Genomic DNA, 16961 nt, shown 5'->3' with positions numbered 1-16961 from the left:
GCTGTGCTTGTAGCTGGAGTAGCTGCGCTGTCTGCTGCGGTTGGAGTTTGAGTAACTGCTGTACTTGTTGCAGGGGTGTGTGGGAATGTCTCCCTCATAGGCTGACCACTCAAGGAGAGGAAAAAAGATGTGTAATTGCTATACGCTTCCATTATATACCTCCCAAAGTATAGAGGTGGTGACCACACTGGGAACGCAAGCCAGATCAGTTTCATGATCAATGATTCTATTGCATTACAAGTCATTACCATGAAGTACAGTGAAACAAGAGCCTTAGGCCAAGGCCCCCAGCTGATAAACACAAAAGCAGCAAATACGTGCTGTAAGTAAGTTACAACATGCTGAAACTGTGTGATCAAGAGCAGCAAATTTGAGAGCTAATAAATCAGCATTGTGATGTGTGACTATTAATCCAAAACAATAAATGCTTATCACAAATATGATCAGACACACTCTGGTCAGATCTGTCGTTATCTCAACCCTTTGTGCCCCATGTTGGGCACCAAAAAGAACTGCCGTGGTTTAAGCCCACTCGGCAACTCAGCCACACAGCCCACTCACTCACTCCACCCTCCCCCCCTTCCTCCCCCTCAGAGGGATGGGGAGGAGAATGGAAAGACGGTAAGTCCCACTGGTTGAGATAAGAACAGTCCAGTAACTGAGGTATAACACAAACCATTACTGCTGCCACCCACAATAATAATTATAAGGGAAATAACAAGGGAAGAGAATACAGTTGCTCACCACTCACCAACCGATACCCACCCCAACCGAGCAGTGATCTAGCCCTTTCGGGTAACTGCCCCAGCTTATATACTGGACATGACGTGCTGTGGTATGAAATATCTCCTTGGCTAGTTTGGGTCAGGTGTCCTGTCTCTGCTTCCTTCCAACTTCCCCTCCTCCCTGGCAGAGCATGAGACTCAGAAAGTCCTCGGTCGGGGTAAACATTCTGTCCAGCAACTAAAAACATCGGTGTTATCAGCGTTGTTCCCAGGCTGAAAGTCAAATCCACATCACTGCACCAGCTACTAAGAAGGAGAAAAATGACTGCTACTGCTGAACCCAGGACACATGGTTAGCACAGTCATTAGTGTATCATTCAGTATGTTCCCATATTTTTATCTATTGGACAACATTTTGTGCAAAAGCGGTAGAGTTAATGTGTGAGTGTACACACCCAAATACAGAAGTTCTATTATGATCAATCCAGTGATTCATACTTTTTCAAGAAAAAAATATCCTTTTTGATTTTTCATGAGTTATCCAAAGTTTAAACTGATCTTCACATTTTCTGCAGAAATTGCTCACCCAGTCTCTTGACACTCTCTGCATGAAATGCATATACAGAATAGTCATAGCTGTATATTCAAGTGAAAAAGTAAATTCCCAAAGGGTAACTGGTAAAATTGCCTTTGAAACAATGTGGAGAACTATGTTAAGAATTAAGTTGGAGTCAACTTGGCTTAAGTTCTGACTATTCAAAGTTATTTGTGGGCACAGCAGCTGGGTTTTCAGTTGCTCTGCTTTTCCTATTTGAAAGCAGTTCCAAAGCTTAGTGCTGTGGAGTCCTTTTCTGTCTCTAAAACTTGCACTGACCTAAGCCTCACAAGGGGATGAAGAAATCTGGAATAACATAAACACAGCATGTTCAGTTTGAAAACAACACTTAGAGAACTAGCATATGTAGACATACAAATGTACTGAAATCTTCCAGTGAAGATCAGATATATTTTTTTAAAAGATACCTGTCAGTATCAGTGCAAGTTATGGGTTTCCTATATGAATTGAAGGATGAAATTTTTAATTTGTTTCATGCAGGAATAGGACTATATGCAAAACCATAATTGTTCCAGTCCCGAATCAGTGTGCCTCTCCATAGGGTATTATTTTGATGCACAAAATCAGGAAGAAGATTTAACTACTGTGGCCCAAAATTTCCATTCTGACTGTCAAACAACATGAAGAGTTTCAGACTTATCACCCTGAGCAAATTTTCTAGTAGTTAGATAATTTGACAGCACTGAGTTCTCTGTCTTTTCTGAGTCCATTTAATTAAGATTTCATGCATAGCAGACACGATAAAGGAAATTTATAGTAAGAGACAAAGAAAATTGTACTTTGGCGTTTACTGTACCTGCAGTAAGATAGTACCCCCAGGGACTGTGAGCTGTAAACAGTACTTAGGGGCATTCTCCCAGGAGAGCAGTTGAACATCTTCAATAGCACTGTAGGAAATGGAGTTTTCCATGTACCCAGTTGGCTGCAAGAAAACAAAGGAGAGGGGAAAGAAAAGTTTACTTAGTCATCAGAAGTTTCACAATTTGAAAGTAAGAACAGCACTATCAAAGTTACTCTTGGTGTTGAAAATATCTGCAAAATATCTAATTGGAAAGCAAAATTCCTATACAGGCCATTCAACAGAGAGATCCAGCCAGCCACAGTCATTCAACTCATTCAAGTGTTAAGATCACTCACATAAAAACAAAACCAGGCTAGACCTAGGTGCCTGAAATGCAAAAATGTCAAACTGCATTTGTTCTGGACACAAAATCAATGGAACATAATTTCAAGTTGAACTAAACATGAAAGGATCTGGCAATACACGGGCTAACCGCATATGAAGAAGCACCTCAATCACAAAGACAGAACAGCAGTGTACTATATTAAAGTAGTTTTAATCCACTTGTTCTTCTACCTGGCTGCAAGGTTGATCAAGCAAATCATCAAAATCTAGACTGCTTCATTTGGCAGTGGTTCTTGGGGCTCCAAAGATTCAAGCCTCAGCATTTGAACTCAAACAAGTTTAAGCAGAGCAACCAACCTACTAATCTAAGCCTATATGCAAGTACTGATTTCCTGCACAGGCTGCTGATGCCCAGTTTAAAGTGAAATACACAATTAAAACATAAATTAGTAGCATTGAAATCACATGTATAACATAAATTGGTAGCAGCAAGGAAACAAACCTGAAAATCTTTATTACTACCCCAAAAACTCTTAGGCATTACAGAAGTACAATCATAGAATCATAGAAAAGTTAGGGTTGGAAAGGACCTCAAGATCATCTAGTTCCAACCCCCCTGCCATGGGCAGAGACACCTCACACTAAAACATGTCACACAAGGCTCTGTCCAACCTGGCCTTGAACACCACCAGGGATGGAGCATACACAACTTCCTTGGGCAACCCATTGCAGTGCCTCACCACCCTCACAATAAAGAACTTCTTCCTTATATCCAATCTAAACTTCCTCTGTTTAAGTTTGAAGCCGTTACCCCTTGTCCCATCACTACAGTCCCTAATGAAGAGTCCCTCCCCAGCAGCCCTATAGGCCCCCTTCAGGTACTGGAAGGCTGCTATGAGGTCTCCATGCAGCATTCCCTTCTCCAGCCTGAACAGCACCAACTTTCTCAGCCTTGTCTTCATACGGGAGCTGCTCCACTCCCCTGATCATCCTCGTGGCCCTCCTCTGGACTTGTTCCAACAGTTCCATGTCCTTTTTACGTTGAGGACACCAGAAATGTACACAACACTCCAGGTGAGGTCTCACAAGAGCAGAGTAGAGGGGCAGGATCACCTCCTTCGACCTGTTGGTCACGCTCCTTTTGATGCAGCCCAGGATACGATTGGCTTTCTGGGCTGCAAGCGCACACTGCCAGCTCATCTTCATTTTCTCATCGACCAGCACCCCCAAGTCCTTCTCTGCAGGGCTGCTCTGAATCTCTTCTCTGTCCAACCTGTAGCTGTGCCTGGGATTGGTCTGACCCAGGTGTAGGAACCTGCACTTGGCATGGTTAAACTTCATAAGGTTGGCATCAGCCCACCTCACAAGCGTGTCAAGGTCCCTCTGGATGACATTCCTTCCCTCCAGTGTATCAACCAAATCACACAGCTTGGTGTCATCGGCAAACTTCCTGAGGGCTCACTCAATCCCACTGTCAATGTCACCAATGAAGGTGTCAAACAAGACCAGTCCTAACACTGATCCCTGAGGGACACCACTCATTCCTGGTCTGCAGCTGGACTCTGAGCCATTTACCACAACTCTTTGCATGCGGCCATCCAGCCAGTTCTTTATCCACCCAGTGGTCCATCTATCAAATTGATGTCGCTCCAGTTTAGAGACAAGGATGTCATGAGGGACTGCGTTGAACGCTTTGCACAAGTCCAGGTAGACGATGTCAACTGCTCTACCCCTGTCCATCAGTTCTGTAGCCCCATCATAGAAGGCCACCAAGTTCGTCAAGCAGGATTTCCCCTTAGTGGAGCCATGCTGGCTGCCACCAAGCACCTTGTTGTTTTTCATGTGCCTTAGCATGACTTCCAGGAGAATGTGCTCCAAGATTTTGCCAGGCACAGAGGTGAGAATGACTGGTCTGTAGTTCCCTGGGTCATTCATTTTCTTCTTCTTGTAAATGGGGGTTATATTTCCCTTTTTCCAGTTGTCTGGAACTTCACCTGACTGCCATGATTTTTGAAATATGATGGACAGTGGCTTAGCAACTTCATTCACCAGCTCCTTCAGGACCTGTGGATGGATTTCATCACGTCCTATGGATTTGTACACGTTCAGATTTTTAAGATGATCTCGAACCAGATCCTCTCCTACAGTGGGCCTTAAGTCTTCATTCTCACAGTCCTTGCGTCTGCTTTCCAAGAGTTGGGTGGTGTGGTCAGAGCATTTCCCAGTGAAGACTGAGGCAAAGAAGTCATTAAGAACCTCAGCCTTCTCCAAATCCAGGGTAGCCAGTTCTCCTAATAGCTTCCGGAGAGGGCCCATGTTGTCCCTAGTCTGTCTTTTATTTGCAATGTACCTATAGAATCCCTTCCTTTTATCCTTAACATCCCTAGCCAAATTTAATTCTAACTGTGCCTTGGCTTTCCCAACCTGGTCCCTAGCTTCCCAGACAATGTCCCTGTATTCTTCCCAGGCCACCTGTCCTTGCTTCCACCTTTTATAAGCCTCTTTTTTCCTTTGAATTTTCCTCAGCAGCTCCTTATCCGTCTAAAAAAGTTTCCTGGGCCTCCTGCTGCACTTCTTTCTAGTCAGGATGCAACACTCGTGAGCTTGTAGCAGGTGATCCTTGAATATCAACCAGGAGTCTTGGGTCCCCCTGCCCTCTAGGGCTATATCCCATGGAACCTTATTAAGCAAGTTCCTGAAGAGGCCGAAGTCTGCTCTCTTGAAGGCCAGGGCAGTGAGCTTGCTGCATGCTCTTCTCACTGTCCTGAGGATCTAGAACTTGACCATATCATGATAGCTACAACCAAGGCTGCCCTAGAGTGTCACACTTCCAACCAGCCCTTCCCTGTTGGTGAGCACAAGGTCAAGCATGGCACCTCTCCTTGTCGGCTCCTCTATTACTTGCAGAGGGAAGTTGTCTTCCACACAACTGAGGAACCTCCTGGATTTCTTGTGCCGGGCCATTCCGTTCCTCCAACAGGTATCGGGGTGGTTGAAATCCACCATGAGGATCACCCCGTTCAGGTGTTGAAGGTGTCCTCTCTCAAGCTACTCACCTCAGCAATATCTCTGAGATAAGCTGAAATATAAATATATGTACACAAACACACATAAACTTATGTCTTGAACATAAGTAAATACACAGAAATATAGCTGTGTATTTTTCAGGTATGCATATATACACCATACTTTATGCAAGTCTTCATGTTGTTAATCTGAATATTTAACAGAGGTCCTCAAAGACATAATTTATTTCGCTTTGCTACAGTGTAAGGAAGCTGACTAGTATTGCTATGTCAGAGAAACTGTTTTCTTACAAAAATGATTAATCCCACCATGTGGAAAACCCTTGGATTGGCCATGACTTGCCAGAGAATAGTGCTCATTACATTTATGAATTATATTCTCATGATTTGCTGAGGTGAGTAGCTCCAGAGAGGATGCCTTCAGCATCAGAGTGAGGAAAACACAGCATCCATGAGTCTTGGGCCTGAATAGCAAGAACCACCAAAAGAGCCTCAAGTCCTCATCAGGACTTACCCATGAGTTGGCAACACTGCCAACTTAAGCAGTGCAGTCATAGGGAGTGGTGACAAGAGGGATGGCATCACCCCAAGCAGATAAAACACTGCCCTTGGAAGCATAATGTGACAGTTTGCCTGGCACTTTGTGTACACAGAGCAATATGAGCCCTGGTACTACAGGATCAGGAAAGAGAGGAAGATGATGATAAGTGATCATCCAGGTTAAAAGAGCACCCACAGAAAAGTTGGAGAACACCTCATTTTCTGACCAGCTGTACTAGAAAAAAAAAAGAGTGGTGGTGATTCGTGACTCTATGCTAAGGGGAACAGAGGGCCCCATATGTCGGCATCACCAGACTCACAGAGAAGTCTGCTGCCTCCCTGGGGGCAGGGTAAGGAACGTCACCAGAAAACTAACTGATCTGGTATGGCCCTGTGACTCCTTGTCGTGGTTTAAGCCCAGACAGCAACCCAGAACAACGCGGCCACTCGCTCACTCCCCCCCTTCTACCCCGCGCTCCCACAGGGATGGGGAGGAGAACCAAAAGAATGTAACTCCCATGGGTTGAGATAAGAACAGTCCAGTAATTAAGGTATCACACAAAACCACTACTGCTATCACCAATAATAATAATGATAAGGGAAATAACAAGGGAAGAGAATACAACTGCTCACTACCCACCGACCGATACCCAGCCTGACCTGAGCAGTGCACTAGCCCTTCCAGGTAACTGCCCCCAGTTTATATACTGGGCAGGATGTGCTGTGGTATGGAATACCCCTTTGGGTAGTTTGGGTCAGATGTCCTGCCTCTGCTTCCTCCTGGCTTCCCCTCCTCCCTCGCAGAGCATGAGACTCATAAAGTCCTTGGTCAGAGTAAACATTACTTAGCAACAACTAAAAACATTGGTGTTATCAGCGTTGTTCCCAGGCTGAAAGTCAAAAACACAGCACTGAACCATTTACTAAGGATGAGAAAAATAATTGCTACTGCTGAAGCCAGGACAGTATCCACCCCTTATTCCATACTATTCACGTCATGCTCAGATTCCAAATTTTTCAATATACCATTGCTCTTGTCTCATAAATATATATATACATACACACAAAGAGAGCAATATCATTCCTTAGTGCATGGACCAATCCCTATAAAGCTGCTAAGTTTATCTCGTCCATGATGTCAAGCTCCATCTCTTGCAACAGTCCTTCAAAGCAGGAGAGACGGTGTGATACAGTCAATCTGCCAGGCCTCCCTATATTTGTACTTCAGCCATTGTCCTCCATACCAAAGAAGCTTTAATCGTTTGGCTTGCTTAATTGCACCACATGTTTCACAGTGGTGAATACCCTGTGCAATAGTGTCCATTGTTATGTCCACCCCTCGATCACAAGCCCATCTATATGTTGCATCTCTGCCCTGATGGTCTGAAGTGTTATGAGCCCACCAGGACAAAAATGATTCACCCGTATGTTACAAATCTAGGTCCATCTGAGCCACTTCAATCTTAGAAGCTTTATCCACTTGTTGGTTCTTCTGTTTGTCCTTAGTGGCCCGAGTCTTGGATATATGAGCATCTACATGCCATACCTTCACCACCAGGTTCTGCACCCTGGCAGCAATATCTTTCCACAGTGCAGCAGACCAGATGAGTTTACTTCTGTGTTGCCAGTTGCTCTGCTTCCATTGCTGCAACCACCCCCACAGGGCATTTGCCACCATCCATGAGTCAGTATAAAGTATTGGCCACTTTTCTCGTTTAGCAATATCCAAGGCCAGCTGGATGGCTTTCACTTCTGCAAACTGACACGATTCACCCTCTCCTTCAGAAGTTTCTGCAACATGGCACTGGGGACTCCATACAGCTGCCTTCCATCTCCAATGGTTCCAAAGGAATGGAAGGACCAACTGGACTAGATATCTGTCCATACTGTCCCACACACCCTGCTACTCATGACTGTCCAGCCTCGGGGAAAAACTCTTGGTCCTCCTATAACATCGTCTAAGCCTAGACAAGACCCAAACCAAACTCTTCTTAACTTTTGAGATCAGACAAAATGGTCGTGGACAAAACACCCTTTCAGCAACCCCACAACAGAAGGATCCTCTGAGAGACCAAGCAAGGTGGACAGCTGCTTAATTTCCTATGTCAGCAAGGCAGTAACACCAAAAGCCGACAGGTACCCTTTTGGGTCTTTGAAGTAACCTCTCCTGAGGTAGTCTCTGCCAAGGATGCATGGAGCCTCTGGACCAGTCACAATGGGGTGCTTTTGTCACTTCCTCCCAGTCAGGCTGATTTCAGCCTCCAGTACAGTCAACTCTTGGGATCCTCCTGTCACTCCAGAAATATAAATGGGTTCCACCCCTTCACAGCTTGATGGCATCAGGGTACACTGTGCAATGGTATCTACCAGAGCCTTATACTTCTGTGGGACTGATGTGCCAGGCCATCTGATCCACACAGTCCAGCAAATCCGATTGTCCCTTACCTCCAGATAGCTGGAGGCAGGGCCCCTCTAATTGTGATCACAACATTGGTCACTTAAGTCTTGTAGACAGGGATTATTCTTCTTTGTCACAGGAGCTGTAGTAAAATCAGCTCTTCCACTCCATCTGGGAACCTGCTCACCAGAGACTGAAGCCGCAGCTTTCATGGGATGATCAACCTTGACCTTTTTTCTCCTCTTCAATTCACGCACCCGTTCCTCCAGAGCTGAGGTAGGTTTTCTATCCCACTTTCTCTTGTCTTCTCCGTGATCCCACACGTAAAACCATAGGGTGGTCTGTGGCGTATACCTCCTATATCTTCTCTCTCGAGCAGTAGGACGCCTTTTGTTAATAGCTGAGATGTATGTTGGTACATGTGGGGAGCTGGACAGATCGGACAGATTGTCTCTCAATTGTTTGAACTCCTGGGACATTTTTACCACAGCTGAAATTATGGAAGGGGTGAGATTGTCCTCAAACTCGGAGTTGACGAATCATTTCATGCACTGTTGGTGGTACTATGTCATTCCAGGTTACTCTTGCCAATGAATGGGCATATAACGACAGTGCATTCTGTGTAAATTTCCACCACATGGGTCTTGTAAATTCGACTTCATCTGGATCTATGGGTGCATTACCAGCATCTGGCTTGTGATAGATTAGCTGTACGATGGCTGATTCCATCAGAGATTGGATGTCTTTCTCTAGAGTAGTCCCCTTGGCTGAACAAAATAAACAGAAACATTTCCTTCACATCTGTCAAGAACTACATCCAAAGGCTGAGGGACCGTTTCTCTTCTGCAATTGCTTTGTCAATTCCCCCTTCCCTAGCACGTGATCCCAGCTGCTTAGCTTCCCTACCTTCTAGTTCGTGACCATCGGCCCCACTGTCCCAGCATCAGAGCAACCAGGTGATGATGTGCTCCCCTGGTTGATGGGTAAAATCTTTTCGCATATTCCGTAGCTTGGTTGAGGTCCGGGGTCGAGACGTCACCTCTTCTTCTTCCTCTTTCTCTGATTCACATAGTAATAATGCCGGTTAAGGTGCTCTACAGTGTAGTAAGTGCGTTGTTTCTTCATCTTTCTTTGCTGTATGGGTTGCTTTTTGTGCCTCTTCTTTGCTTTTACCCTTGCGTACAGGGACAACTGATATTGGCACAAATTAGTCCTCTGCTTTAGCTGCAGTGATTACCACTATGGTTGGAGTGGCTACAGTATCTGTTGCTGCAGTTGGTGTAGCCATTGTGCTTGGGGTTTAAGTAGCACCAGCAGCTGTGCTGTCTGTTGCTGTCGGGGTTTGGGTAGGTGCTGTACTTATCACTGGGGCTAGTGTAGCTGCTGTGCTTGGAATTGGATTAGCTGCGTTGTCTCTTGTACTCATAGTTTGGATAGGTGCTGTACTTGTCACTGGGGCTGGTGTAGCTGCTGTGCTTGGAGCTGGAGTAGCTGTGTTGTCTGTTGCTTTGCCATCACATACAGAGACTTGTTTTTCCCTTTAAAGGTGCTGGATAGTGTTGAACAGGGCTCTGTAAGCATAGGCAAAACAACAGCAGATTGCCATGATTTGTCCCTCTCTGGTATGACCAGGATGACAATAAACCTCATTTAAGTGTTTTACTAATTTTTCTGGATTTTGCACTTCTTCAGTGGTGAAGTTCTAAAGGACTGGAGGGGCCCATTGGCCTACATACTTGCCCATACTATCCCACACACCCTGCCACTCATGACTGTCCAGCCTCAGGGAAAATCTCTTGGTCCTCCTATATCGTCATGTAACCCTAGACAAGACCCAGAAATGACTCTGCTTAACTTCTGAGATCAGACAAAATGGTTGTGGATAAAACACATACTGCATGCGTGCCAACATGGTGATCCCCATCACAATCAGCAGGCAGGTCTCAAGGTTACTCAAAAGCCATTCAAAACCTTTAGAACTCTTAAATGATGATGTAAATACTCTGGTGGGGGAGCTGGGAACCTAAGGGAATGTCTCCTTCATAGGTTGACCACGCGAGGAGGGGAAAAATGATGCTAAACTCTTCCATTATACACCTCCCAAAGGACAGGAGTGATGACCACACTGGGAAAACAAACCAGATCAGTTTCGTAAACAATGAGATCATTGTATTACAAGTCATTACCATAAAGTACAGCAAAACAAGGACCATAGCCCAAGCCCCTCAGCCAATATACACTAATACAGCAAATACTGGCTGTAAGTAAGGTATGATATGCTGAAACTCTGAGATCAAGAGCAACAATTTTGAGTGCCAATAAATCAGCATTGTGATGAGTGACTATTAAGCCAAAACAATGAAAGCTTATCACAAATACGATTAGACACACTCTGGTCAGATCTGTCGTCATCTCAACCCTTCGTGCCCCATGTTGGGCACTACAAAGAACTGTTGTGGTTTAAGACCAGCTGGTAACTCAGAACCATGCAGACGCTCGCTCACTCCACTGCTTCTTCCTCCCCCTGCTCATGGAGGAATGGGGAGGAGAATCAAAAGAATGTAACTCCCATGGGTTGAGATAAGAACAGTCTAGTAGTTAAGGTATAACACAAAACCACTACTGCTACCAAAAATAATAATAAAGATAAGGGAAATAACAAAGGAAGACAATACAAGCGCTAATCACCTGCCAACCAATATCCAGCCAGACCAGGGCAGCAATCAAGCCCTTCCTGGTAACTTCCCCAAGTTTATACACTGGGAATGACATGCTGTGGCATGGAATAACGCTTTGGTTAGTTTGGGTCAGGTATCCTGTCTCTGCTTCCTCCAGACTTCCCATGCTCCCTGGCAGAGCATGAGACTCATAAAGTCCTTGCTTAGACTAAACATTGCTTAGCAACTGCCGTGGTTTAAGCCCACTCGGCAACTAAGCCACGCAGCCTGCCCTCTCACTCCCCCCCTTCAGCCCCCCCCCCCCACCCCCGAGGAATGGGGAGGAGAATCGAAAGAATGCAACTCCCATGGGTTGAGATAAGAACAGTCCAGTAACTAAGGTATAACACAAAACCACTACTGCTGCCAACCATAATAATAATTATAAGGGAAATAACAAGGGAAGAGAATACAGTTGCTCACCACCTGCCGACCGATATCCAGCCTGACCTGAGCAGCGATCCAGCCCTTCCAGGTAACTGCCCCTATTTCTACATCCTGGGCATGACATGCTGTGGTATGGAATACCACTTTGGCTAGTTTGCGTCAGGTGCCCTGTCTTTGTTTCCTCCTGGCTTCCCCTCCTCCCTTACAGAGCATGAGACTCAGAAAGTTGTGGGTCAGACTAAACATTCTGACCAGCAACTAAAAACACTGGTGTTATCAGCGTTGTTCCCAGGCTGAAAGTCCAAAGCACAGCTCTGCACCAGCTACTAAGAAGGAGAAAAATGACTGATAGTGCTGAACCCAGGACGATATCCACCCCTTATTCCATACCATTCACGTCATGCTCAGAACCCACATTTTCAATATGTCATCACTCTTATATATATATACATATATATATACATCCACACAGAGAGAGAGAGAGTGAGAGATCATTCCATAGCGCATGGACCAATCCCTAGAAAACTGATGAGTCCATCCGGTCCATTATGTCGGGCTCCATCTCTTGTAACAGTCTTTCAGAGCAGGAGAGGCTGTGTGCAGTGTTCACACTCATGAATGACCTGGGCAATAGTGTCCATTGTTAAGTCCACACCTCGATCATGAGTCCATCTATATGTTGCATCTCTGCCCTGATGGCCTGAAGTGTCATGGGCCCACCAGGCTCAAAATAATTCACTGTCCCCTTCAGCAGTTTCTGCAACTTGTCGTCGGGGACTCCATACAGCTCCCTTCCATCTCCGACGCTTCCAAAGCACTGGAGGCGCCCACTGGCCTAGATACTTGCCCATACTATCCCACACACCCTGCCACTCATGACTGTCCAGCCTCAGGGAAAATCTCTTGGTAGTCCTATAATGTCATCTAAGCCTAGACAAGACCCAAACTTGACTCTGCTTAACTTCTGAGATCAGACGAAATGGTTGTGGACAAAACACATACTGCATGTGTGCCAACATGGTTATCTCCATCACAATCAGCAGGCAGTTCTCAAGGGTACTCAAAGGCCATTGAAAACCTTCAGAACTCCAAATGATGCTGTAAATAGTCTGCTGGTGGAGCTGGGTGTGTAAGGGAATGTCTCTTTCATTGGCTGACCACCCATGGAGGAAACAAAAGACATTCAATTGGTAAACACTTCCGTTATATACCTCCTAAAGGAAAGAGGTGATGACAACACTGTGAACGCAAGCCAGATCCATTTCATAATCAACGAGTCTATTGTATTTCAAATCATTACCGTAAAGTACAGTGAAATGAGAACCTTAGCCCAGGCCCCCCAGTTGATAAACACTAAAACAGCAAATACTGGCTGTAGGTAAGGTATGACATGATGAAACTCTGAGATCAAGTGCAACAACTCTGAGAGTCAATAAATCAGCATAGTAATGAGTGACAATTAATCCAAAACAGTAAATGCTTATCACAAATACAATTAGACACACTCTGGTCAGATCTGTCGTCATCTCAACCCTTTGTGCCCCACGTTGGGCGCCACAAAGAACTGTTGTGGTTTAAGCTCAGACGGCAACCCAGATCCATGCAGCCGCTCGCTCACTCCACCCCTTCCTCCCCCTGCTCATGGAGGGATGGGGAGGAGAATCAAAAGAATGCAACTCCCATGGGTTGAGATAAGAACAGTCCAGTAACTAAGGTATAACACAAACCACTACTGCTACCACCAAAAATAATAATGATAAAGGAAATAACAAGGGAAGAGAATACAGTTGCTCACCACCTGCCGACTGATACCCAGCCTGACCAGAGCAGTGACCCAGTCCTCCCGGGTAACTGCCCCAGCTTATATAATGGTCATGACGTGCTGTGGTATGGAATACCCATTTGGTTAGTTTGGGTCAGGTGTCCTGTCTCTGCTTCCCTTCCTCCCTGGCAGAGCATGAGACTCAGAAAGTCCTTGGTCAGAGTAAACATTCTAACCAGCAACTAAAAACTTCGGTTTTATCAACGTTGTTCCCAGGCTGAAAGTCAAAAACACAGCACTGCACCATCTACTAAGACTGAGAAAAATGACTGCTACTGCTGAACCCAGGACACTATTATCCTTTATTAGTCTTTCAGGTGGGCCATGAAGAAATCCCCTCAAGAAGCCTGAGGGGACTCAAGAAGGACTTCCAGGCCTTGGGGCGACTGGTGCAGGGTTCAGGAGCCCAAGTAATATTCTTGCCTGTCCTGCCAGTTGCAAACAATGACAATAATAACATAAGAAAAATGGCATTAATTAATTCCTGGCTCTGTGACTGGTGTCAGTGCCAGAATTTTGGGTTTGTTGACCATGGGTCAGTTCATACAGCACCAGGCCTGCTGGCAGCAGATGGGGAATGCCTGTCCCAAAGGGGGAAAAATTATTCTAGCCCAGGAGCTAGCAGGGCTTTAAACTAGGTTTGAAGGTGTCCTGGGTTCACCAGTGGCAGTTTTTCTCCTTCTTAGTAGCTGGTGTAGCGCTGTGTTTTGACTTCCAGCCTGGGAACAGAACTGATAACACTGATTGTTTTTAATTGTTGTTAAGTAATGTTTATTCTGGCCAAGGACTTAGTGAGTCTCATGCTCTGCTGGGGACGAGGGGAGGCCGGGAGGAAGCAGAGACAGGATACCTGACCCAAGCTAGCCAAAGAGGTATTCCATACCACAGTACATCATGCCCAGGGAGGGAACTGGGAGTTACCCAGAAGGGCACGGTCTCTCTTCGGGGGGGGGGGGGGGGGGTGTGGGGGTGTGGGGGGTGTCGAACTCGTTTGGCAGTGGTATTGTATTCTTTTCTCTTGTTATTTTCTCTTATCATTATTATCATTGGTGGTAGCTGTAGTGATTTGTGTTATACCTTAGTTACTGGGCTGTTCTTATCTCAACCCGTGGGAGTTGCATTCTCTCAATTCTCCTCCCCATCCCTCCGGGAGCGGGGAAAAGGGGGTGGGGATGGGGAAGGAAAGAAAGAGGTAGAAAAGGGGGGGAGTGAGTGAATGAGCTGTGTGGATAGCTTTAAACCACGACAGAAGGGGGAAGGAGATAACACCAGGCTTGCTACACATGAGCCATGGGGTAGCATGCCACTGTTGGAGTCCAGATCCACAGGGCAACTTAAATGCATTTATGCCAATACCCGCAGCATGGGCAACAAATGGGAGGAGCTGGAAGCCATTGTGCAGCAGGGAAATCATGGCATAATCACCATCACAGAAATGTGGTGGAATGATTTGCATGATTGGAGTGCTGCAATGGATGGCTACAGGCTCTTCAGAAGGGCTAGGCAAGGAAAGAGAGGTGGTGGGGTTGTGTTGTATGTCAGGGAGTGCATTGACTGCCTTGAACTCGTTGTGAGTAAGAAGGTTGAATGTTTGTGGGTGAAGATCGGGGGAAGACCAACCAAGCTGATATCCTGGTAGGAGTCCGTTATAGACCACCCAGTCAGGATGGAGCTACAGATGAAGTGTTCTTCAAAGAACTGAGAGAAGTTTCACAATCGCTTGCCCTTGTTCTTGTGGGGGGACTTCAACCTGACAGATGTCTGCTGGAAGTACAACACAGCAGAGAAGAAACAATCCAGGAGGTTCTTGGAGGGTGTGGAAGATTAATTTCCTAATCCAGCTGGTTAGTGAGCCAACTAGGGGAGATGCCTGGCTAGATTTGCTGTTCTCAAACAGAGGAGTGGTGGGTGATGTGATGGTTGGAGGCCATCTTGGGCAAAGCGATCATGAAATGAATGAATTTTCAATCCTTGGAGAAGTCAGGAAGAAGGTCAACAAAACCTCCACCTTAGAGTTTCAGAGGGCTGACTTTGGCCTCTTTAGGATGCTGGTTGGCAGAATTCCTTGGGAAACATTACTGAAGGACAAAGTGGTCCAGGAAGGCTGGACACTCTTCAAGAATGAAACCCTTAAGGTGCAGGAGCAGGTGGTGCCTATGTGCAGAAAATCAAACCAGTGGGGAAAAGACCAGCCTGGCTGAACAGGGAATTGTTGCTTGAACTCAGGGGGAAAAAAAAAAAAGAGAAGAGAAGAGAAGAGAAGAGCAGAGAAGAAAAGAAAAGAAAAGAGAAAAGAAAAGAAAAGAAAAGAAAAGAAAAGAAAAGAAAAGAAAAGAAAAGAAAAGAAAAGAAAAGAAAAGAAAAGAAAAGAAAAGAAAAGAAAAGAAAAAGAGAATTTATCACCTGTGGAAGAAAGGACAGTTACCCCATGAAAAGTACAAGGATGCTGTTATGTAGAGAGAAAGTTGGAAAGGCGAAGGCACAGATGGAACTAGATCTAGCTACTGCTATAAAAGACAATAAAGAGTACTTTTTCAAATATATTAGTAATAAAAGGAGGGCCAAGGAGAACCTCCCATCCTCTGCTGCGTACTAGGGGAAAAACTAGTGACTGAGGATGAGGAAAAGGCTGAGGTACTTTAATGCTGCTTTTGCCTCAGTCTTTAATAGTCACACCAGCCATCCTCAGGGTACTCAGTTTCCTGAGTTGGATGGCAGAGATGGGGAGCTGATTCAAGTCCCCATAATTCGGGAAGAAGCAGTTAGTGACCTACCACTCCACTTAGACGTATGCAAGTCCATGGGGCCAGATGGGTGTCCTGGGTTTACCAGTAGCCGTTTTTCTCCTTCTTAATAGCTGGTGCAAGCGCTGTGTTTTGACTTAAAGCCTGGGAAGAGAGCTGATAACACCGATTGTTTTCAATTGTTGCTAAGTAATGTTTATTCTGGCCAAGGACTTTGTGAGTCTCATGCTCTGCCGGGGACGAGGGGAAGCTGGGAGGAAGCAGAGACAGGACACCTGACCCAAACTAGCCAAAGAGGTATTCCATACCGCAGCACGTCATGCCCAGGGAGGTAACTGGGAGTTACCTGGAAGGGCACAGTCTCTCTTCGGGGGGGAGGTCTAACTCGTTCGGCAGTGGTATTGTATTTTCCTCTCTTGTTATTTTCTCTTATCAATATTATCATTGGTGGTAGCAGTAGTGATTTGTGTTATACCTTAGTTACTGGGCTTATCTCAACCTGTGGGAGTTACATTCTCTCAATTCTCCTCCCCATCCCTCCGGGAGCAGGGAGGGTTGGGGGGGGGGGGGGAAGGAAAGAAAGAGGGAGAAAAAGAAAAGGGGGGGGAGTGAGTGAACGAGCTTTTGCGGTTGGGTTTAAACCACGACAATGGGTTACACCCAAGAGTGCTGAAGGAGCTGGCAGAGGAGCTTGCTAAGCCACTCTTTACCATCTAGCAGCAGTCCTGGTCTAGTGGGAAGTTCCCAGAGGACTTGAGGTTGACCAATGTGATGCCTCCTTACAGAAAGGGCAGGAAGGATGACCCTGGAGACCACAGGCCTGTCAGCCTGTCCTCGGTGCCGGGGAAGGTCATGGAGCG

The 16961-nt window shown here is 45.8% G+C and overlaps 1 protein-coding gene across 7 annotated transcripts in view; it reads right to left on the bottom strand.

The window, feature by feature from the left end:
* The window catches only part of LOC136004242 (C-Maf-inducing protein-like), a 236563-nt gene that overhangs the window by 89813 nt on the left and 129789 nt on the right, over positions 1–16961 (bottom strand). For all 7 annotated transcript variants that reach the window (XM_065660551.1, XM_065660550.1, XM_065660552.1 and 4 more), the window contains one exon: positions 2138–2263. In XM_065660551.1, the coding sequence (XP_065516623.1) occupies positions 2138–2263 (126 nt within the window). The remainder of the gene's footprint in view (positions 1–2137; positions 2264–16961) is intronic.

Source organism: Lathamus discolor, chromosome W (assembly GCF_037157495.1).
Source record: "Lathamus discolor isolate bLatDis1 chromosome W, bLatDis1.hap1, whole genome shotgun sequence".
NCBI classification, from domain to species: domain Eukaryota; kingdom Metazoa; phylum Chordata; class Aves; order Psittaciformes; family Psittacidae; genus Lathamus; species Lathamus discolor.
This window is presented reverse-complemented; position numbering and strand designations above follow the sequence as displayed.